Source organism: Heterodontus francisci, chromosome 3 (assembly GCF_036365525.1).
Source record: "Heterodontus francisci isolate sHetFra1 chromosome 3, sHetFra1.hap1, whole genome shotgun sequence".
Classification (NCBI taxonomy): Eukaryota; Metazoa; Chordata; class Chondrichthyes; order Heterodontiformes; family Heterodontidae; genus Heterodontus; species Heterodontus francisci.
Window position 1 is genome coordinate 53374193 of NC_090373.1, and position 25287 is coordinate 53399479.

Here is a 25287-nt window from a genome sequence, read left to right on the forward strand (position 1 = left end):
TCACTTTGCAGGTCCCCTTAAAGATCTCCTGCCACTCTTTTTGACCTGTACTCTTAGGGATTATTTCACCAGTTATGCAAGGGGTAGTTTAAGTTGAATCTCTATTTCATATTTTGTCACTGTTTTGGGATGTAAAAGAATCTAGAAAACCACAAGTAATGACACTACACCAAATTTTCAAGATGCTAATAACTTTACTGTATTATGTATTCAAAAGAGGAACAGGACATTGCTAATGACTTCATAGGGGTATTATTGGGCCATTTAGTTCTTGCTTTTGAGTAGAAACCGAAGTATATCTATGAGTCTATGATAACCAGCAGTGCCCTTTTGCATAGTTTTGGAAACATTTGACTTTTCTGCTTTGGCTTTTTAGTACTTGTATGTTCCCTAGCCCAAAGTTTAGGTCTGTAACTCAGCTAAATTGCTATTAATCTGAATTTTTGTTTTCTCAGTTTGAGCTACTGCACCTATCCCATGGTGGATCAAGTGATTCTGGATTGTTGTCCTCTCCCCAACAGGTAAACTGGTTGTTGTTCACCAGTGTGTTAGTTTGGAAAACAACAGTCCCACTTTTAGTCCTTGCTATACAAGTGCGATACCGACAGAAGGTGCTGTGTGCTAGAATCTTGGGGGCTGAAATCAGTCTTTGCCAGTATTTTAAATTGGGCTAGTGGCGAATTGCCAGTGTCCAATTTCCTTTTCTAGTAATGTCAATGGTATAGACCAATTTTTCACTACCTTAATGTGTTCATTATCTTAATGACTCTCCCTAATCTGGCACACGCTAATTTTGATTATTGATTATTGTTTGGCATTGACTCATTGACATTACCTTCAAGAACAAGTTTGATATGATTATAATGTTGGCAATTACTAAGAAAAATTTTATTCTTTCTACGTTCCCTTGCAAATTCCTCTTAATGTTTTTGCTAACAAGAGGAGACTATGAATGCTTAATGTGTTTATGTGAAACTTCTTCCTCTGCTACGTTAGTGGAGACATTAATGGATTAACCCCTTCAAAATATCAGACAACAGAATTTCGCACAAAAAGTTAAGCATTTGCACACTAAAGTCACACAGCATGATTTTGTTCAATTTGATGCAGAACCAACAGTCCAGAATCAGTTGGGTAAAGATTCAAATTTGGGGACGAAATTGGTCTGCACCAGTAGCATGAAATGGGCTCATAGTGAGATGGCAGAGTCTGATTTTATTTTCTATTGATTTCAATGGAAGTGTGCATGGAAGAATGCCAATTTGCCATGAGTCAGTTTCGAGCTTCTAGCACCGACCGATTTCACCCCGAAAGAGACAAAGGTCTTTTGTAATCTTCATGTAAAATGTTGCCTTTGCAGTAATGGCGCTTTCCTTTTGTCAGTGATAGATCAAGTTGGTTTGACTTTGAAGAAGTACTAATTAAACCAGTTGTTTATGGTAAATTTGCTTAGGGACTAACTGCTAGATTGGCTTAGATTAGCATGGTTCTTTCTCCAGGGATCAGAGTTTGAATCCAGCTCAGACTGAAGGAGCAAATGTTATCTTTCTAGTATCTGTAATAGTCCCATTTAAGGTGAATTATGAAATTCTCAAATCCAGTTTTCTCATGATTGTGAGTTCACATTACCATATAGATATATTCAGCAATTTCTTTCAGAGAAACCATGCACTGGTGTGTGGAAAAATTTACATTAGTGCAGGACGAAGTACTCTTTTCACATTGGTGTTAGGATACATTGTGAGACTGTATGGAGACAGTTTTACTGTGCATCAGATCCATGTTATATCAAAGCTAAAATGTTTTGAGGTAACATTCAGTACTGTTTCAACCCTATAATACTGACATCTATCATTGTCTTTTTTTTTAATCCTTGAAGTTTGGCTTTAAAAAGTTCAATCAAGGCAAATGAACTGATGCATCCATTTTGTTAAATGGGGAATTAGTTCAGTTGGTCTCATCCCAGTTCCTGAGGGTCATGAGAATGGCAGGCATGGAATTATAAAACTGATACTGATGTAATTAGAGTGCTCTCTGGAGTCAAGTATAAGAGTTGTTACTGGGGTAGAAAGACACAACGTTTTCTCTTTTCTGATTACACCTTTGTGAAGCACCTTGGGACATTTTTCTACTTTAAACATGCTATATAAATGCAAATTATTGTTGTATTGTTTACCCTGCACTTGACTGATATAACAGATCTGGTCACTAATAGTGCCTAAAATGGAAAAGCACTCCATTTCATAGTGCTGACAGACCCTCATGTTGCTGAGCACAAGAAAAGGCTGAAAATAGCAAAACTTTTCTCAAGTGAATTGATGAGAGGAATTTATATTTTGAGAAGACGTATGCAACCTTTCTGAACCTTTTGACGTCCAGAGAAATAACTTTTTAAGAAGTCATAGGAAACTATTTCCAGGCAACACAAAACCCGACTCAAGGAATGTTATTGTTTTGAACTGGACTGTACTCCAAATCTGTACACCAGTCCTCACCTCCATCTCAGAGTCAGTTATAGTGACTATTTTGTATAAATGGGGGAAATGAAGAAATTAAATGGATCATTTTCAGCAAACTGCATTTTACAGCTTTGGTAATGCGGTACAACAGTCCCCTGTGCTCCCAAATTTACTGAGAGATTTTGCAAATGCTAAACTCCCATGATCAGTCAATAAATCACAAGGTTGTCCAACTCTATGATTGATAGACTGTTTGGTGAGACAGTACAGAATTAAAGGAAAATCAATGACTGACTGTTCCCGTGAGCTTTATGTATCATTAAAAAAGGATTAATGAAAGACGAATATGGAGTGCATATCAATTATGTAAGCTATTTTATCTGCTTTAGATAGAGAAATAAAAACAATTTTAAAAACATGGGAACTGTTTCTCTCCCTCATTCCTAGTCTGAAGGTGATAGCTCCCACTCTACAACAGATGGACAAGTGCTTGTGGGACCTTCACAAACAATCCAAGGGCAATCAAAAGATCTGGAAGCAAAGCCATCTAGGGAGAAAAACTCTATTTTCCGTGCGAAGCCCATGAAGGTTAAACACCACAAACATTCAACTGGTCCTTTGGCAGAATATGGTAAGTTACAACATGTCTCTTGAAAACAAATTTAAGCGCATTTTATTTCCTTCAAGTGTTTTGTTTCCTATAGCATTATTTCAGAACCCTCCCTGCTCTGTGATATAAGTTTATAAATGTATTTTCCGGATAGAAAGGCAGCTGTAACAATCGGAGTGCAACAAGCCAGGTTACTGGCATACTACTTTGCTTGTTTTCTATGGAGGCAGGGAGTGGTGAAGTTGGAACGCACAAGCAGTGTGGATTTTGGGTCTGGGGCATCATAATGTAAGTCCTTTTCTGCAGGGAGACTGTTGCTGATTGGCAGAGCCACTTTACTCTGTCCCTCTAATCAGGGGAAGTGAAGTTTTGCATATGTGCACTGATTACATGGTTTAAGCCTGTTCACTGGCCTCCAACTGCTGGTGACATAAGGTTAGAGAGAGGTGGTTATTCTGTCTGCTGTTTTGAAACTTTCAACTTTTATGTTAAAGGCAATTCAGTAGACAGGCTGAATTCTGTAGAGGTTTTAGGCTTCATTTTAACTCCCAGGCAGGAACGTGGCAAAGTGGGCAATGTGTTGGCCGGCTTGGCTGATTTTAGCAGCTGGGCCTCATTAGCATGCCTCTTGGCGACTTCCTGAGCATAATGGCTGGGAAGTTGGCCAGGAACTTAAAATCGGGAAGCGAATCAGTGGGACTTAGCTGGGGCCTTGTTGTCCAGGCAGGGAGAGGGGAAGCCTAGGGCAGGTGAGTCCCAAGACATCCTTGTGGAGATTGAAGAAGCACAAAGAACCAAATGAAATTTTAACATTTTAAAGTGCAAGTACAACCTCTGAATAATGACTATTGAAATGGAGGCAAGATTTGGTGGTCGTGATGCTTTCTGCAGTCAAATAATCATCCAATACTTGTTGTCAAGGTTTACACAAGAATAATGGCCAGTTGAGCGATGACAAACAATAACAACCCGTTGATTCGTACACCAGGCGGGAGTGAACATTGTCAGAAGAGGAGGGGAAAGTGGAGAAATAGGCAAAGATGGAGGCATGCTTTTGAAAGCAGCCTCCTCTACGACACTGTCAATGCCAATTTGATTACAGACTATCAGCAGGCATGGCTCAAACAGAGTGAGACAACAAATCGTCATTTGCTCTAGAGGTGCAATGGCACAGTGTTGGGTGGCTCTCTGACTTGAAACTTAGGATAGATTTGATTCAACTCGTCCATTTGATGCAGTGACCAGGAATCGTGGGGCTGATTCGAGACCGGTCCACTCTCTGGCACAGATGGGCCCTTCTACGCATGCCCGGCTGCTGCTGCTCATCTTGTGGAGCTTCACGAATGAAAACATGCCTGCACATTTGCATTCTAAAAGACGGTTGCATGAAGAAGACAATGGGAGTATTCCCTGATTCAATTAGCCAGATGGATTTTCGTCAATAGGAATGATCAAGAGACATTGAAGGTGTAAGAGCCAGCATTCCACCCACCACCCCGCACCCACCCCGCCCCGTCCCATTGAGAATGTCTAGTAAGCTGGGGGAATCCACAAACCTCACAGGAGAGGCTGTTCCAACTAAGGAGCTAGTCACATGACTAACCTGCTGGCCAACCTGGGGTTTGTTTGAATTGTGCCACACAAGAAAGAGACTGCAACTTGAAGACAAAAGAGAAGGAAGTCTCTTCCCCCCCACCCCATCTCTCTCTCTCTCTCTCTCTCTCTCTCTCTCTTTCTCTCTTTCTCTCTCTCTTTCTCTCTCTTTCTCTCTCTTTCTCTCTCTTTCTCTCTCTATCTCTTTCTCTCTCTCTCTCTCTCTCTCTCTCTCTTTCTCTCTTTCTCTCTTTCTCTCTCTTTCTCTCTTTCTCTCTTTCTCTCTAGCAAAATTCCAGGGATCCACAGAAGTAAGTTAAGTCTCAAGACAGAAGACCAGTGAAACAAGTTTGAAAGTGTGCACTGTGCCCCAATGAGTACTGCAAGACTTAACTTCAATCAAAGACTTTACGTACAATCCAAAACCAGTAACTGAACTCCAGCTATTACTTCAAACCTTTCCCCTTCTTTCTCCTCCTCTATCTCTATTTGCGTGCGTGTTTATCGCGTATGCATGCTAGCATGGTTGCATCGCGTATTCTTAGTAGTTTTAACTGAGTTATAGTTTTAAGGTTAATAAACTTACACCTTTCTTGTTTAAATCTGAGAAAACCTGTCTGGTTGATTTCTTTGCCATTACAATTAGAGAGCACTGAGCAAGGACTCACTGAGAGGGAAGCTAAAAAAATGGTGTTTTAAAAAATAAAACCCTGTTATGGCCAAACCAAAAAAAGGCTGAGAGAGGGGACCCCTAGACCCCTGCCTCCACCTGGTTGTAACATTCCCTCTCACTATTTGGGGGTCTATAGTATACTCTTAGTCATGTGGCTGGCCCTTTTGTATTTTTGAGCGCAACCCATATGGCCTCATTTGATGATTCATTTAGTATATCATCGCTCCTCACAGCTGTTATTGATTCCTTAACTAATAATGCTACACCCCCTCTTTTTTATCCCCATCTCTATCCCACCTGAAAACTCTATATATTCAGGGATTTCTGAACAGATGCTTCCAACACAATTCTCCATACCCCCATGCAACCATTCCCACTTCAAATAGCCACACAAAATTCTGCTCAACCTTTTGGAGTGAAACACCGATTTTCATCTGGTAGATCTGGCCCAGCCCTCATTAATGTATTTAAAATTGATGAACCTAAAGAAGCTGCCATGTTGAGCAAAGGTAAAAATCAGGTGCTTTGTAAAAAGTATGCACCCAAATTATGCTGGGGCGATGTGTGAGGAGGAAAAACAGGGCCAATATTTTTTTCTATTTTTGTAGTATGTTGGTTATAATTACATTGGCATCTAAAATATCTATAACCCCATGATTCAAAAAACAAAGGGGGAGAATTTCCCGTTCCTGCACCTGGGAATATTGGATCACATGGGCGCAGTGAATGCAGGAAAATAAAGTTGGAAGGAGTGCAAGCCCTTTAAGACGTCTACCCAATTTGTTATCCATTTAGATTAATAGATGGAAGCTGTGGTAGCCTCCATTAAGGATATTGGATCCTCCCTGCCTATTTTTCCGGTATTCACTGAGTAGAAGCAATCCGATATTGTCAATGATGTGGCCGGAAGAGTTGGTGCGAGTGTCGAAATGTTGACTTTTTTGGGAAAATTACTTCCAGAACATGCTTCATGGTCTACATTTAAAGGGACATTAATTTTCCTGGCTTATTTGACATTCACATAAAAAATGGTATACTTCTCTGAAAGCACAACTATTACATGCAAAGGCAGCATACTTATATCTGTGTATATGTAACAAGATAAATATTATGTTTATTTGCTGTAGAAGACAATGGTGTGTTTAAAGCTCAAGACACTCGGAAAGAAACCCAAGGTGCTGCTGAGGTGAGGGAAGATGCAGATATGAGGGTGGATCTACCTATTGATCAGGTTAGAATGTGTGCAACACTGTAGTTTTTTGCCATTCTTTGATATGTATAGAGGTCTTTATTTTTCTAGTCTGTCCATTTTGTAGATGCACAGTATGATTTTGCAAGATGGATAAAAAGCATACATAATTCCATATGTTTCACCAGATGGTGTTGATGACTATCAGGAAGCTATTTCAAAGCATTTAATTAATGTTTTAAATCTGCTTTCTCCAAACATTTATACATACATTTAACCTTTTTTCAGAATAGTCTGTTAGAGGAATCTACATCCTTGTTCCCTCATGATTTATTGTTTTTTCCTTCTGAAATGCCTGACAGTCCAATGGGGTTCTCTATCAGAATAGCCGAGTGGCTTAATGCGTTCTGAGCTTTTGTTCGCTAGTGCCCTAACAAGGCTCACTCACTTACCTCTGCTCTGATTAGTCCTTAAAATTGACTATCCTTTTTTTGGTGCGAGGGGAATGTTTGGATAAATGTCCAGTTAATTTAAAAGCTCATCCCAACCCTCTGCAAAATTAAAAATAACTTGGTCCATTTAACACAAAATAATTTGTATTTTTGTTTTGCTAGTGTGTAGAAATTACGTGTTAGTATAGGTTATTAAATACCATGACAGCATGACTGTTGTTTCCAAACAAGGACCTTCACCTCCCTTAACACTTAATAGCATTATCATCACCTAAATTCCTGCCAACAATATCTGGGGGTCACCATTAACCAGAAACTCAACTGGACCAATAAATGACACGGCTGCTAGTGAAAATCAGTGCCTTGGTACTCTGTAGTGACAGTCTCACCTGCTGACTCCCCAAATAATTTCCACCACCTACAAGGTACTAGTCAGGAGTGTGATGGAATACTCTCCACTTACCTGGATGGGTGCAACTGTAACAACACTCAAGAAGCTGAACAACATCGGAGCAAAGCAGTGGGTTTCTGTCAGGTGCTCCGGTTTCCTCCCACAGCCAAAGACTTGCAGGTTGATAGGTAAATTGGCCATTGTAAATTGCCCCTAGTGTAGGTAGTTGGTCGGAGAATGGTGGGGATGTGGTAGAGAATATAGGGTTAATGTAGAATTAGTGTAAATGGGTGGTTGTTGGTTGGCGCAGACTTGGTGGGCCGAAGGGCCTGTTTCAGTGCTGTATCTCTAAAATAAAATTTAAAAAAAATAAAAGTTTGTTTGATCAGCACCACGTCGACTAGCTTAAACATCTACTCCATCGCCACTGTACTGTGACTGCAATGTGTGCTATTCACAAAATGCATGACAGCAACTCACTAAGGCATCTTCAACAGCACCTCTCAAGCTCATAACCTCCACTACACAGAGGCAAAAGGGCTGCAGGCATATGGGACCACCAGGTCATGCCCAGTGAAGGTATGTCCTATTCATAAATTTAAACATGGATTGTATTCAGCATAGAATCTTCTGGATTCTTTTTAAATGAACCACAATGGACATTAAAATGCTGCATAAGATGGCTGCCGAGGGTCAGGTGACATTTGCAATTTCGGCCCAGACTTGGAAGTATCTCAAGCCTGCGGAAAGTTCCTAATTGAATGACCATGGGTGGCGTGCCTCCCTTGAATGGACATACCAAGACGAAACCCTTTGTGGAATTCACACCTCCTATTGTTCATGACCTGCTGAAAGTGCACCCCTTCGAGAAAATCCTGCAATGTATTTGCTATACGACTCTGGCTATCGAGTCCACATAACTGCACTTCAGGAGCGAAAAACACCACCTTCGCTAGGCCTGTAATGCATGCTATTTCCCCAAGACGAGCCAAATCACATGACTTGCAAACTATTCCTTCGTTTGTAATTTGTAAAAGTGTACTATCCTTGTTAACAGCTTTCTTTCTCATTTGTGTGAGTGGTGAGTGAGTGACAGCATCAGACTTTTAAAGTGAATGTGTGAATAAATGTAATCCTCTTTATTTCAACCCATGAAAAGCATGTTGCTGGTTATTCAAATTGGCCATACACTCACGAGTTAAGAAACATACCCATCTTCCTTTCAGAAAAGTACACACTGATTCTGGACAGTAAAGGGAAGAGAACTGTTTTCTCTCATCTCTGTCCATAATAACCATTACCTCCAATTTCCCTTCCAAGTCAGCAATCATCCCGACTTGGACATATATCGCCGTTACTTCATCATCACTTGGTCAGAATTATGGAACCATTTACCTGATAGCATTTTGGGAGTACCTTTACCACATAGACTGCAGCTGTTCTGGAAGAAGGTCCAAAACCATCCTCTCAAGGGCAACAAGGGATGAGCAATACAGTGGTAACAAGGGATGAGCCACATATATACTGGGACTACAGGAGCAGGTCAGAGGCTGGGAATTCTGCAGCAAGTAACTCACCTCCTGACTCCCCAGTGCCTGTTCACCATCTACAAGGCACAAGTTAGGAGTGTGATGGAATGTTATCCACTTGCCTGGATGACTGCAGTTCCCACAACACTGAAGTAGCTCAACACCATCCAGGACAAAGCAGCCTGTTTGATTGACACCCCATCCATCCCTTAAAGCATTCACTCTCTCCAAAACTGGCACACCAAGGCAGCAGTGTGTAACATCTACAAGCTGCACGGCAGCAACTTGCCAAAGCTTTGGTGACAGCACCTTCCAAACCCGCGACATGTACCACCTGGAAGGACAAGGGCAGCAGATGCATGGTAGCACCACTACCTGCAAGTTTCCCTCCAAGTCACACTCCATCCTAACTTGGAAATATATCACTGTTCTTTCATTGTCAAAATCCTGGAACTCCCTCCCTAACAGCACTGTGGGCGCACCTACAACACATAGACTGCGGCGGTTCAAGAAGACGGACTCAAATCCTTTGAACAAATAAGAAATAAATGGCCTTGCTAGTGATCCCCAGATTGCAATTATCAAATTCCTGATTATGAAAGGGTTTGCAGAATTGAAAATGCAATTTTAGTGCCTAGTTAGTCCCTGTTCATCCATCCCTGCAACTCTGAACATAGTTAAATAAATTACATAATCCTGACATTTCTCCAGCGTTCACACAATACCAGTTGCCCATTAGCCAATTCTCTTGTGTTTTGAATGAATTTCTGTTGTGTGAATGTGTGAGCTTTTCTTTTTCCAAAAATTCACACATATGTCACCCACAGTTGGGGTGGTGTAGATAGAGAATATGTTGCAGAGGTAGTGAATTATGATTTGACTTCCACAAGCAAGTTATGATCTGTGCCTTTAATGAGCATTAAAATTCATGTTTTATTGCATTCCACAGCACATGCTGATGATAATGGTTTTGTGTTTGTTTCTAGTTGACTCATTTTAATATATTTTATTGAGTAACACAACAGCAGATGATCTATTATGACATGTGAGCTGCTTCTCACTTCTCTGCAAGTGTGATCTAGCTGTAATTTCAAGTTTCCCCTTTAAAACTGGGAATTCTGCGGCAAGTAACTCACCTCCTGACTCCCTAGTGCTAATTTGAGGTGCTAACTTAGCCCCAATTTCATTAAGAAGATTGAAATTAATGTAAGTTTGGGATTTAATATACAGCAAAGTGCATATTTCCCAACTCATCAGCCAATGTACAGCAAGACACACACTCTAACTATTTCAGTAATATACGAAAGTCAGATCCTACTGTTGGAAAACATCTCAAGTGGATAGAACAATGTTCAAGTACATCTCCAATTCCTGGACACGCATCTGGTGGGGAAGTATTGCTAATATGTTGTCTCTTGCATGAAATGTGAAAATACAACTGATTATATTTTCATAGTTTCCAGGCAACAGAAGTGTCTGAAATACAACTGAAAGCATTTGTAAGGCCTCTATTTTTCATTTGATCCACACGTAAATTACTGGAAAATATTTATTTATTTTAGACCAGGACAAAATGTCCTTCAGTTTGCTGCATGTACAAAGTAATTTATCTGTCCTGTTCCTTTGATGAAGTAGTCGTGGTAACTGTGAATGTAAATGGTTTTCTGCACTCTATCATCTTACTCGGCATTGATGGATGTGAAACATATACCATAGTCTAATAATTAATTCACATTGAAGTCATGTGCAAATTTAATTGAATTTTTATGTGCACCAAATTGATACGGTAGTTGTTGGAAGTTATGTGTCTCTCAAGAGTTACATTATATCTTATGAAGCAATTTTTAAATTTTAAGGACAGCTCTAATTTAATTTAAGAAATACCATGTGAAAATACATTTTCCAGTTTAATTATTTCATAATGCCATATTTTGTTGATCGAAAAGATTATTCTGCAATGTATGATTTCACAAACAAGATATTTCAAACAATGTATAAAATTGCTGAAATCTGTACGCACTGTGGGTTCAAAGAAAATGCAGATTGGGTGGCATTGACTAAAGAGACTTTTTTCCATATTGCTTACAAATAGTGAACTGATTAGTTTGCTGAATGACTAAAAAGTCAATCCACAAATAAAGGCGTCTGGTAGTTTTTAAAGAAATTTAGTTGAACAGACTGGGCCCATAGTCCTGAACATTATAGGGTGGATTATCCTGGATTCTGTGTGCTTAGATGTTAAAAGGGTACAGTGCACCCAAAGTGCGCTACATGTGTCTAATGCCAGGTACACCTGGGTTTCCCATCTAGGTCATTTTAGCCCTCTGGCAGGAAATAAGGCTGGCAGGAATGCCAGGAGCTGCTGCAGTCTTCTCAGGCTTATAGTTGCCTGTAAGGCCTTGGAAATTGGTGATCAATTGGCAGATATGCATTCACCAAAATCAGGAAGCAGTAGACAGTCTGTGATCCACAACTGTTTTATGCTCGATCCACAATTCAATACAAATACCAGCTTCTACTCTTCCCTTCTGGACTAACTCCCTGTCCAGAAGTAACTTCACTGACTGGGGAAAAATCCAGCTCTCAAATAGAAGCTGCAATGAGCATCATCTGCTCTCTATTAACTCTGAAGTATGTCCTGGTTAATTAAAGGGACCAGGAACCTCACAGCTGCAGTGACCCAGGTTTGGTTCTGGGTGCTGTCTGTGCAGAGTTTGCAAGTTCTCCCTGTGACCATGTGGGTTTCCGCTGGGTGCTCTGGTTTTCTCCCACACCCAAAGACTTGCAGGTTGATAGGTAAATTGGCCATTGTAAATTGCCCCTAGTGTAGGTAGGTGGTAGAAGAATTGAGGGAAGGTAGGGATGTGGTAGGGAATATGGAATTAATGTAGAATTAGTGTAAATGGGTGGTTGATGGGTAGCACAGACCCGGTGGGCTGAAGGGCTTGTTTCAGTGCTGTATCTCTCTATGAGCATTTTCAACATTGTCAATTGGGACCAATGGAGATTGGCAGCTATGAGGCCACCAACTGACAATTAATATTCTTGGGAGAGAGGTTAAATATATCATGTAGCGCACACTCGTAGACCTTCAGCGAGCTCCTGGCCACCCTGAGGTGGTCGGGGGCATATGAGTGTGCCAGCTGTTTCTGGGCATTCCTGTACTAGGGCACCCCTGTGCATGGGCAGTGCCCAGCAAGGTCATATCCAGCAATGGAGTCAGAAGGTTGGGAACACACCTTCCCACCTCTTTAGTTTGTTTCTGTCTGGCCTGTGCCTCCTACAGGTGCAGGCCAGGCTCTGCTCCCATTGAAAAGTCCTGGCAATGAATGAGTTTTGAGTTTGAGACAGTGTGAAGTGCATTGACTTCAATATAGCAGGGATAATTCTGCAATCCTGCACTCCCAGCAGAGAATAGTGTTCATTGGGGTCAGAGTGTTGGCATTCTAATGCTGTAAACCTAACTCTGACAGCTGCTTCCTGTGAGCGCAGTTCCTCTTCGGTAGTGAGGGATCATGATATTATCAGCAGTGAGAATGCAGGAAGGAGGAAAGTGACACATTTAGGCCTTAGGAGGAACAAGAGAGAAAAGTTTAGTGAAGCCGTGACTATAGTACTAATAGTAAAAACAAGAAAGATTAGAATGGACAATAAGGTTTCAGAATAGAAGTGAAAGAGAGAGAGAGTGCCTGTTAGATTCTAAGCTTTTTCTTGTTTCCTTCACAATTGCAACCTGATAGACTCAATAGTGAACCTGAAGATTATTGAAAACTTACTTAGAAAATAGGCGACATGTTTAGAGAGAGGATCTGGATCGGCGCAGGCTTGGAGGGCCGAAGGGCCTGTTCCTGTGCTGTAATTATCTTTGTTCTTTGTTCTTTGTACTCAACTAAAATGCTATAAGGATCTCCATTTGGAGACTATGACAATGAAAATGCTATTTCTAGCCTAACAAAAGCAAATGTGTTGTATTTTACAGGTCCCTGCTGAAATTGTTCATGAGGAAGAAATACCACCTTATGACAATATTACATCTACAGCTAACCATGAAGAAGATTTCCATTATGGAGTGGACGACTATGAGACTAGAAGAGAGCAGTGGAATGACCCAAATGGATGGACAGGAGATGAGGATGGACTAGTTGAAAATGTACAAGAATACAATAAAACTAAAGAGGATAGCCAGTCCAATAATGTTGATGGTAATACTATAATACTAGGAAATTCAATTGCACTACCTTCGGTAACAGATGGACTTCACAGCAAACAGAAGGATCCAAGGAAAGAAGGTTCACGCCCAACCCATGATGGCTACTTTGCAGGTGCGGCTTCAGAACAAAAGAGCTTACAATCTGCTCAGAAAGATCCAGTCTCTCACAAATTGGAAACATGGCAGGAGCTGGCAGAGAAACAAGAGCACGTTGATGAAGTCTCAGAGTTAGAAAAGGTTAGCAATGAAAAGGAACTTAATGAGCTGCACTTCCACAAAAGTATGCAATGACTAATTGTTGTAGTAGAGTGTTCATTAAGAATATAGAATTGGCACTTTTTTTTAACTTGTTCATACAGTTGAGTCAGACAAATTTTGTTAAGCCTCAAGTACTGCAGCAATATTATATAACCCATTATAACTTTATGGGAATAAAAGAATACAATTTGGCAGGTTTATAACTTATTAGTCACTCATCTTGACTGAGAGAGGATTGTTTAGTAATGCAAACTTGAAGTATACTTCGAAGAGGTGCTCAAACCTTGAATTGAGGCCAAGAATTGGAATGTCAGAAGAGGCAAGTTTTAATTTATTATTCCTAGGTAAGGGATAGAATATTTCGTAAATAAATAGTAAACATTATAAACAGTACTGAACCAATTCTTACAATACAACTGGGTCTTTTTATTCTGTACATATCAAAATGATTGACTCATTTCATAATCACCACTTCTAAGGGGAGAAATTAGTTTGCAAAAGCTATGCAGACTATGTCTATTCCCTGAGGACAGACAGTGCTGCAGGCCACTACCTGTGAAGCCTACACGGCATTTTTCAATGATATCAATGAAGAACATCATATGGGCCACATCAGGTCATCAGAAGGGTCACTGACCTGAAATGTTAACTCTGCTTCTCTCTCACCAGATGCTGTTAGACCTGCTGAGTATTTCCAGCATTTCTTGTGTTTATTTCAGATTTACAGCATCTGCAGTATTTTGCTTTTATATTAATGAAACTGCCTGTCCCACTCAGTGCTGACAAATATCTTTTCTCCTCCCAGCTCCACATTCAGGGAAGTATTTTTGCATTTTTCTTGACTTTAAAGCTAACCTGTTTGATGGTGGCCTCTGGTGGTCCCTTTAAGGATCATTGGTTAGGTCAAACATACACTTTGTTGTTCTGAATGCAGCCCACCCTTACTTTCAGGCTGTTTCAGGCACAGGCCTTGAATGCCTCTACTTTAGCCTTTACGAATATTGATCCGTAGGAACTTGTTGTACACTTGTAAAACAACAACAACTTGCATTTACATGCCACCTTTAACTTAGTAAAATATCCAGAGGTGCTTCGCTGGAGCGTTATCAAACAAAATTTAACATACTATCTCCTTATGTGGTTTGGTGTTAAATTTTGTTTGATAATGCTCCCGTGAAGTGCCTTGGGATATTTTACTCAGAGGAAAGTTTTAAGGAGTGTCTTAAAGGAAGAAAGAGAGGTGGTAAGGTTTAAAGAGGGAATGCTGAGCTTTGGGGCCTAGGCATGGCCACCAATGGTAGAGCGATTAAATTTGGGAATGCGCAAGAGGTCGCAATTGAAGGAACGCAGATATCTCGGAGGGTTGCAGGGCTGGAGGAGGTTACAGAGATTGGGAGCGGAAAGGCCATGGAGGGATTTGGAAACAATAATGCGAATTTTAAAATGGGTGGGGCACCAATGAATTTCTAGGTCAAGTGTTTGAGAAAGAAGTTGAAACGTAACAGAAGAATATGGGATGGATTTTCTTCTGCAGCAGTTGAACCACTGGAAGTAGCTCAGGGTGGGACCTCTGCCCACTGTCCTGACTCAGTTTCCTGATTTGGGCCTTATTAAGTAGGGAGTGCTCCTGGCTCTGTCTTTGCTGTATAGAGAGAGCCTGTAACTGCTAGCTGGGGAGATGCAGTGGTGCTGAAATGGGGAATTCGTGAAGTTCCACATTGAGATTTACAGGCGACCAAAGCCCCTGAAGATTGTGCTGGAATTTTGTGAAATTGTTTTCAAGGAACCTGGAGGTGGGGGCAGGGATGGGGGATGCAGACCAGCGAGAGACGTGGGGATAATCTGCTTTTTTCCCTGTTTCCATCAGGAATCTTCCCATAACTGCTTCAGCAAGTACCATCACTTTTCTTCTGGTCTTACTAGGGGTTGGTGGTACAGTGGCAAGAAGGTTGGGAAATTGGCTGGTTTCCCCATCCCTGGCGCAGTGCCATCAATTGTATGTGACGAAGCTGTCCAGGGTTGAGTAGTTAGGATCCCTGCTGCAGGGAAGGGCAAAGGAAAATCTGATTCATCACATTCAGGGGTGGGGATCCACTATAGGCCTCCCTCATCCATTTTCTTTGTTCCATGACTCCTATAGTGCCTGATTTTGGGCAGTGTAGCTGGGGAAATTTTACCCTTTCATGCCTGTGTATACTGGGTCAATATCTTGCCTTCTTTAAAGTATTAGAGTGATTATGCCTGCCATGGTGATGTCTGGAAGAGTACTACCCTATAGTATCTGGTGGACTGAATAAAATTATGCAGGAACGCCAACAGACGCTGGCCTTTTCCAGATTGAAGATTTCTTTTTCCAGTTGGATCTCGCTGACTGACCCTGGGGAGCCAAGCTATTGAGTCCTTTCCTGGAAGAGTTGAATTGAAGATGGGGATGTTGCATAGTTGAGGGGAGGATGGGTTTGGAAAGGTATTGTGTACATTCCTATTGGGTGGCCTATATTTAATATAAAAACAAATCTTCCTTAATTTCTATATTTGTTTTTGCAAATGTTTTTTCGATATGCAGCTTGTACTTCCAGGCCAGTATACCATTGCCACGGGAATACCTAGAATATTTTCAGCTTGTTCTTTGTATGATGCAGCAGATATTCTTTTTGTTAATATTTAGCACTGTTGCCTGCCATGTTAAAAATGATAAAAATTATTAAATAAATGCATTCTTGCAGATGACATAAAACTTGCAAATGTAGTAACAGTGAGGAGGATAGTAGCAGACTTCAGGAGGACATAGACTGGTGAAATGGGCAGATGACACATGGCAGATGAAATTTAATGCAGACAAATATGAAGTGATACATTTTGATCATAAGAATGAGGAAGGGCAATATCAACAAAATTGTACAATTTTGAATGAGGTGAATGGACAGAGAGACCTGCAGTCATACATACACAAATCTCTGAAGGTGGAAGGACAAGTTGAGATGGCTGTTAAAAAAAGTCTATAAATATAGACATAGGATGCAAAAGGAATTAAGTTCTAATAAACCTTTATAAAACATTGGTTAGGCCTTAGCTAGAGTATAGTGTTCACCTCACGTCAGGAAGGATGTCAAGGCCTTACAAAGATTGTACTGGATATTTACCAGAATGGTACCAGGGAAGAGGATCTTCAGTTATACGGAGAGACTACAAAAGCTAGAGGGATTGTTTTCCTTCATGTAGAGAAGGTTAAGGGGAGATTTGATAGTGGCATTCAAAATTATGAGGGATTTTGAAGAAGTAGACAGGGAGAAGCTATTTCCACTGGCAGAAGGGTTGGCAACCAAAGAACACAAATTTAAGATGATTGCAAAAAAAATCAAGGGGCAAAAGAATTTTTTTTTTTACACTGCAAGTTCTTATGATCTGAAATGCACTGCCTGACAAGGTCATAGAGTCATTTACATCATAGAAGGAGGCAATTCGACCCATTGAGTCCATGCCGGCTCTCCGCAGAGCAGTCCAGTCAGTTCCACTCCCCTGCTCGATCCCTGTAATCTTGCAAGTTTATTTCCTTCAAATTCCCATCCAATTTCCTTCTGAAGTCATTGATTGTCTCCACTTTCACCACCCTTGTGGGCAGCAAGTTCCAGGTCATTACCACTCGCTATGTTAAAAAAGTTCTTCCTCACAGTCTGAAGTGATTTTTGACTTTAACCCCTTATAGGGACTAAACCAAATCAAGCATACATCCCTATAAGTCTCCCTTAATTAAGTTCAGACCAGACAGATTCCTGCAGACACTTGTTTGGGTCTGAAGAACTGAACTAATCTTAATTCAAAGAAAGAAAACTAACAGAGAATATTACTATCTTTCGGATAGCCTATTTTTAAATAATTATAGCTAAGTCATAAATATCCCAGATATTATAAAGGTCTGGGAAACTCTCTTCAATAAGTATCTCCCCACTGAAGGAGGCACAGAGAGGGGATTCTTTTAGTTGTATACAGAATGCTACATGAGACGATTTATTAACTTTTATATACTTATTAAAGAATTGAACATGTAATACACTTTAAGTGGTTAAGTATACTACTAAGTATACTATATTAAGAGATGTAAAACATAAATCTTAATTCTAAAATAGAATCCAAGAGTTCAGCCTTGACAATGTTACAGCAAAATATCTTAGAATATCCATCAAAATTTAAAGTAAACTTTTACCTTAATTTCCCCGAGTACCATAGGTTGAGAAGCATTGATGAGGAATTCAATACTTCTGTTTTTTTGATTCAAAAGTCTCATGTTTATATTTCTAATCTTTCATCTCATCTTTTGGAATGTAGGTTTTACCTTTCTGCATGTGTTCGTCCTGCTTTTGAGATCCATATATGGTAATATCATTAACTACCATCCCCACTTAATGCATTTGCTGGAGATCCCCTTCTCTTGAAGTTGTGAGCTTTTATCTGGTCAAAACGTTTATAATTGGGTTTAATTGACATCTGTTTTTGTAAATACCATTTCATGTGATAATTTCTCATCTGTAATTGTCTTTTTATGATACCTTGTACCATCCTTTTGAGTCAGTCTGTCCATATCACTAACACTATCAACTAATTAATTTTATAGCCATCAGTACTGACTTCACATAGGATGTTTCAATATGTGTCATGTTCTAATTCCATTGTAGCAGAGACATTGGAAGACCTTGGAATGGATTTTTTAACTCTACCCTTAAACGGGAATTTCAGTGAATCTTGAAAACTGACCATTTATTCAATCTTTATTTCTAAAAGGTATAATGTATCAATTATATCTAAATGCAACCTAATTAAGCCTATTATACTTATGTTTCATCACAAGCCCCCCAGCATCTCTTGCCCAAAACCTTCAAACTGTGTCCATACTCTTTGTACCATCAGTTAATGGAAACAGTTTTTCCTTGTCGAACTTATCCAAGCCTATCATAATCTTGCACACCTCTATCAAATCTCCCCTCAATCTCCTTTGTTTTAGCGAAAACAACACCAACTTTTCCAACCTAACCTTGTAACTAAATTCTCCTCTGCATCCTCTCAAGGGCCCTCACACCTTCCTTAAGTGTGGCGACCAGAACTGGATGCAGTACTCTAGTTGGGGCCTTACCAGAGCATTATAAAAGTTCAGCATAATTTCTCTGTTTTTGTACTCAATGGGCTTAATTTTGTTGGCATCCTGCATGCACGGGCCGCGCACCACCACGTTGCCGCGTTCTTGAGCGTGGCGGTTCATTTAAATATGCAGGGTGGCCGCCCCGTCAATCATGTGGCTAGGGCAGTCTCAGCGACGTTGTGAATGGCATTATGAGGAAAAATTACTACACTCAAAGGGTTGTGAATCTTTAGATTTCTCTACTCTAGAGGGTTGTGGATACTCCATCATTGAATACACATAAGGCTGGGATAAATAGATTTTCTGGTCTCACAGGGAATCAAGGGATATGGGGAGCTGGCAGGAAAGTGGAATTGAAGCCCAAGATCAGCCATGATCATATTAAATGGCGGACCGGACTCGATGGGCCATATGATCTACTCCTGCTCCTATTTCTTATGTTCTTATGTCAACTGTCTCTGTGCAGGCACTGGGCTATTTTAAAAATTCTGCCAGCTCTTCACAGAGAATGCAGGGTTGAACCACCCCCCTCCCCCCGTCCCCCACCCCGCCCCCGCCCCACTACACTAAAAATAAATGTTGGCTCCATTCCCCACCAGTACACTGAAATTGAAGAGTTGACCCCTTCTCCCCGCAACTGCAGAGTGCAGAGGTCACGCCTCTCACCCCACAATGAACAAAGTGCAGAGGTCACCCCTCTCCCCTCCACCCACAGATGCAGAGTTGACCCTGTCGCCCCTGCCCTGCCCACCCCAACTACACTAAAAATCCTGAGTTCCCTCCTTCCTCACCTCAGTGGCACCAGCTTTCTCTGGACAGGAAAGTGAAGGCACATGAGCGCCACCCGTCTCACGGAAGATCCGTATCCGATGGTAAGATCGTAGGTAATTCAATTTAAATGTATTTATAGAGTTTATTTAAATATTTAAAGTCAGGCCCCACCGCTGAGTGGTGGAGGGGCCGCCACAGTGCCATACCGCTGTCGGGAAGATCGGGCCCGACAATCCCGGTATTGGGCTCTGTGGCAGGCCGCTGCCATTCCGATCTTCCAGCACCCCCAGCCACAGAGCCCGAAATTGTGGGCTGAACAAAATTCAGCCCTATGCCTCTATTTATGAAGCCCAAGCTCCCATATGTTTTGCTAGCCACTCTCTCAAAGATCGATGCACATATATCCCCAGGTCCCTGTGTTTCTGTACACTCTTTAGAACTGCACCATTAAGTCTATATTGTCTCATCCTATCCCATCTGCCAAAATGCATCACCTCACACTTGTCTGCATTAAATTCCATCTGCCACTTGCCTGCCCATTCTGCTAGCTTATCTATGTCCTCTTGCAGGTAGCTTGTATCATCCTCACTGTTTGCCACATCTCCAAGTTTGGTGTCATCAGCAAATTTTGAAATTGTACTCTGTATTCCAAGATCCAAGTCATTTATGTGTAGCAAAAAAAGCAGTGGTCCTAGCACTGACCCTTGGGGGACACCACTGTTTACCATCCTCAGTCTGAAAAACAACCATTTATCATGTGTCGCTGTTTTCTGTCCTAAGCCAATTTTCTTTTATCCAATTGGACACTGACCCTCCTAATCCATGAGCTTCAATTTTGTTTACCAGCCTTTTACGTGGTACTTTATCAAACGCTTTCTTAAAATCTATATCGACAACATCCACTGCATTCCCTTCATCGACCTTCTCTGTTACTTCATCAAAAAATTCAATTAGATTAGTCAAGCCTGATCTGTCTTTTACAAATACATGCTGGCTATCCATAATTAACTCAAACCTTTACAAGTGCCTGCTGATTTTTTCCATGATGGAGCAAGATTCAATTGTAACTTTCAAATGGAAATTGGATAAATACTTGAAAAGGAAAACTTTGTAGAGCTATGCATAAAGAGCAGGGGAGTAGGACTAACTGGATAGCTCTTTCAAAGAGCCGACACAGACACGAAGGGCTGACTGGCCTCCTTCTGGGCCTGTATGATTCTTAACGTTGTAATGTGCTGGACACCCGTGTAATAGTTTGAACAGAATTGATAAACATATGGAAAAATCTTGCAGATTGTTTTAATTATTATACATTCTTGGGATGCGGGTGTCACTGGTAAGGCCAGCATTTATTGCCAATCTCTGATTGGCCTTGAATACAACTAAGTGACTTGCTCGGCCAATTTTGAGGACAGTTAAGAGTCTGTTACATTGCTGTGGGTCCAGAGTCCTATATATATGCCAGACCAGGTAAGGACGGAAGATTTCCTTCCCTAAAGGACATTAGTGAACCAGATGGTTTTTTACCACAATCCAGTAGTTTCATAGTTACCATTACTGATAATAGCTTTTTATTCCAGATTAATTTAATTAACTGAATTTAAATTCCCCAGCTGCCATGGTGGAATATGAACCCATATCTTTGATGTTATTTGGCCAGGCATCTGGATTACTAGTCCAGTAACATAGCCACTGTGCTAACCTGTCCCTGCAGTTTAGTGATTAGGATTAGGTATCCCCTAATTAGGTTAACCCCCTACCATCATTTGAAATTCACTCTGACTGTACTTTGCATTGGATATCTATAATTATTTCCTACAATTGTTCTTATGATAAGCAGAAAAATCAAGATCAACTGGAGCCAGTTTGGCTACAGAGTAGTTATGAATCTTCTTCTGTACTAAAGCCCTGCAGCAGCTCCCAGCTAATGAATATTTTGTTGGTTAGCAACATTCTGCTTTATGTTCATCATTTTAACCTTATTTACTATTGATCTATTATAGAGATTTTCATAATGGTGCATGATTGTGTATTTTCTTTTTGTTTTAATCAGTAGGCCCTAATGTGCTAGAGATCATTAACTTGTGTCATGATTATTGAGCAACCCTTTTCCTTAATCATACTTAGATTCTGGTTGCATTCCTCCATATTTACCCCCCCCCCCCCCCCCCCCTCTCACTGCCGCAACAGTCATTCTGAGTTATGGGACTATAATTTAATTATTTTTATTTAGAGATACAGCACTGAAACAGGCCCTTCGGCCCACCGAGTCTGTGCCGACCAACAACCACCCTTTTATACTAATCCTACATTAATCCCCTATTCCCTACCACATCCCCACCATTCTCCTCCACTAGGGGCAATTTACAATGGCCAATTTACCTATCAACCTGCAAGTCTTTGGCTGTGGGAGGAAACCGGAGCACCCGGCGGAAACCCACATGGTCACAGGGGGAGCTTGCAAACTCCGCACAGGCAGTACCCAAAACTGAACCCGGGTCGCTTGGAGCTGTGAGGCTGTGGTGCTAACCACTGTGCCGCCCTATTGAATTGATTGAATTTATTAATTGATTGAATTTTGAGAAGCTTGAATCTCTTAAAAAAAGGATCAATTGTGGAGCTCCATAATTGTAGGCTTAGAGCATTACTAAGACTTTAGGAATGAGAACAAGATTTGCAATTGGAAGAAGGCTTGGGTTAGACACCAAGCAGGTATTGGTGCACAAGAAGAAGTAAAGGGAAATGGATTGAATTAGCCATTGCAAGATGCCTAGTATTTTCTTCTATAAAATGTAGTTTTACTTTGAACAAGAAGTACTTTCCCTACATTTTCCTTCAATTTTCATAATGTTAAATTCAGTAATTAAAAGGGCAGAATTGCCTTCTTTCCACATATGCTTGATGATGATTCAGACTGAATGATATCTATAGAAGTTGATTTTAGAGCAGTAGCCCTTATTTTCCATACTCACATACAGTGCAAGGCGATTTCCTGTTCCGATTTTCCTGGTTAAGCTCTGGGCCTTTATTAGAATAGGGTTTGCGCATGTAAAAAATGTGCACTGTGAGTGAGGCCTTATTTTTGGTTGTCTGGATAATTGGGCTAGAAAGCAACTCTTAAAGGGTTGCAGCTATCCATTAAAGAGGAGATACTTTGGTTCAGTGCAGTACACCGGTTGGAACTGAGGAGAAGATCATGGGGAAGATGTTAGCATTCAGCTTTGGAGGAGATGATGTGGGAGATGTGGGAACGGACGGTTTCAATCTGCAGGGCAGGAGGTCAACACCTCACAAAAAAGCAAAGGTTGAAGTTGGGAGGAAGTTACCCAACAAGCGGTGGCTGTGTCTCAGGTCAGGCGAATCGGCAAACAAATACAGAAGAAGTTCAGTGGTGTCAGAAGAAGTGCCAAGGTAGGTGTATTCACTGGAATGTGCATGCATGCTCATTCATCATACAGGTACAGTCCCAGTGCAACCCCCGTGGGCTTGCAACTGTAAGGGTTCCACATTGTATTGTGCCCTTGGCACTACACACATTTATTCTGTAGAAGGTGCCACCACAAAAAGAGAACTGGCAGGAAAAGCAGCATGCAGATTACTGGGAGATGTTGGGCTGGGGAGGAAAGTGCTCAAGACAAAAGGGTCTCGCTTCTATTGGCCAGTCACAAACTAATGTGTTCATTATTATACTCTGTTTCCAGGTCTTGGCTACACACAACCTTATGAAGTGAATGAGAACAAGAGATGGGCCAGCCAACAAAAGCAGCTGACAGCTTTAGAATTGATGTGGCTCCACTCAGCAAGTACCCTCCATTTGATATGATCATTCATATTGTCACTGCCTTACCTAGTCCTCACAACAGGACTTACAAATGCTACTCAGTTGCATGAAGCACTCAATTATTCTTGCCTTACTTGGAACCCATTTTCTGGGGGATGCATTAAAAATTGTACAGCCGTTATTTCCCTGTAGCTTCTTCCCATGATGAGGAGGGAGTGATGCCCCCAGCACATGCACTAGGGTATTGCCACAAGCACTCCAGCTGCCGCTCACACCACACAGATATGAGAAGCCTGGAAAATATAATTAGTGAGTTGGATGGAGGGGCACTTGGTGAAATACAATGCACTGATCAGGAGGAGCAAGCAATGGGGGCAGAAAAGGAAGTTGACCTGTCTGACAGCCTTTACGATCTGTCAGCAACATGGGCAGGATTGATATCCCACAGATCCTGCTTTTAGAAGTTAATACAGGAGGAGAAGGCTTTCACAACATCCTTTGGGCACACTATCAGCAGCCTGCAGCACCTGTCAAAAAATGTACAGGAGTGCATCTCTGACATCACCATAGTTTTACAGGAGGGATTTATTGAAATGCATATTACTATGGAGCAAGTAGCATTTTCATGGCCATCTGTAAGGGAACCCCAAAGCAATAAGCATGGCACAGAGGTCTGTCAGTGCTGTGACTGAGACCTTGGGCACCCAGTCACAGGAGTCTGGCAATGCTGAATTTGACACATTACATCACTGTGCAGAATGAATGGCGTTGGCCTTCACCTGCATTGGAGACTTCTCTCTTGCAGATTGTGGGGCATCCAGCTCATGTCTCTGCTCCAGATGCATAGCCTTCCTTCTAAGGAGACCACAGAAGATCTATCTCCAGCTAGGCCTCTCAATAGATTGTGGTGCTATCAGGAAGCAAGCATGTTCTTGAAGCCATAGCATGAGTGCCAATAGCTTAAGCTGTTGCAGGGACATTGCATCATCCTGCACGCAGAGGATTTCAGCCATGACCAACCCAACAAAGTTACAGCTCCCACACCAACCTGCCACCAAATTTACTCTTCTCACTTGGGGAATACATCCTCAGAATCTAAAGTTAGGGAATTAGGCAAACATATTGCATGATAAAATGAAGGAGAAACATGGGTGTTGAGATGAGAGAACATAGAAGTATGTGGAGAGACAGAAATAAATTCACGTAATGTAATTTCCTATAGCATGTGGTGTTCTTTCTGGAGTGTGGGTTTGAAAAGTTCTTACTGATAGTCTGGTACAGTATGAGCAAAGATCAGCTTGAGTGCTTGGAATGTGTGCTCTCATTGTCAATGCCAAAAGTTGTCCTTCACTGAAAGTGGTTGGAACTCAGTGGATGTAGTTTTGACTTTGGGTGATAGTGTAAAACAGGCAATATCCGATCAGATTTTCAGAGAGATGTATTTATTGCAGGTGACTGGTTGGATATTGCCCATTTTACATTATTGCTCGAAGTCAAAATAACCTCCAGTGAGTTTCGGTCTACTTGCCTGTCTGAAATTAGGCTGAATTTTCCCTGCCCATTGGGATCGGGCTGGGAGGCGGGAGGGCTGGCAATATGGAGGGGGAAGACTTCAGGAGGGGAGACCAACATCTTCCCGCTGCCATGAAATATTGCCAGTGGCAGGAACATTGGCGGTATGGCTGCCCAACGGGTGTCCAATTGAGTCACTTAAGTGGCTAATTAGGTGTCACTTCCCACCCCCACAGGCATTTTGCATGCCTTGGAAGAGCCCACTACCCCATGGGGAGGTCGCCAGGTAAACCCTGACAGGCTCCTAGCAGGTTCTGGGGTGGGAGGTGGGGGGCTATTTGACCCAAAGAGGGCCCCCCTGTAGCAATGGCCACCCCAGTGGCAACAGTACCACTGGTGCACCATGACCAACACCCCCAAGCCTGCCTGCCTGGTCCCAGCTTCCCCTAACCAAACTCACCTCTTTTCGAGGGTGCCCTTCCATTGAGATGCCCTCTCCCTAGTGATGCAGCCTCAGCACTGGCCACTTCTGATGGGGCGGCAGCTCTTGTGGGTGGCCCGCCATCCTCAAATGGTCTAACTGTTGTTTCAGTGTGCTGAAATTTTAATCTACACTTACTGGTGATGGTATGAGCCTCAGGGACTGGCGGTCTTTGTGGAAAAGGTTGAATGGAGGAAAGCTGTCTTGTACATTTGTGGAGGCCCTTTAGAGAGATCCTCAGAAG

The 25287-nt window shown here is 41.6% G+C and overlaps 1 protein-coding gene across 12 annotated transcripts in view; it reads left to right on the forward strand.

The window, feature by feature from the left end:
• The window catches only part of LOC137356372 (doublecortin domain-containing protein 2), a 198976-nt gene that overhangs the window by 154984 nt on the left and 18705 nt on the right, over window positions 1-25287 (forward strand). For 8 of the 12 annotated variants that reach the window (XM_068022287.1, XM_068022263.1, XM_068022273.1 and 5 more), the window contains 4 exons: window positions 456-521; window positions 2907-3090; window positions 6463-6566; window positions 12876-13343. In XM_068022287.1, coding sequence (XP_067878388.1) covers window positions 456-521; window positions 2907-3090; window positions 6463-6566; window positions 12876-13343 — 822 coding nt within the window. Of the gene's footprint in view, window positions 1-455; window positions 522-2906; window positions 3091-6462; window positions 6567-12875; window positions 13344-22970; window positions 23108-25287 lie in introns of those variants that run through there. The other 4 variants (XR_010971044.1, XM_068022334.1, XM_068022323.1 and 1 more) reach the window with 3 other exon arrangements.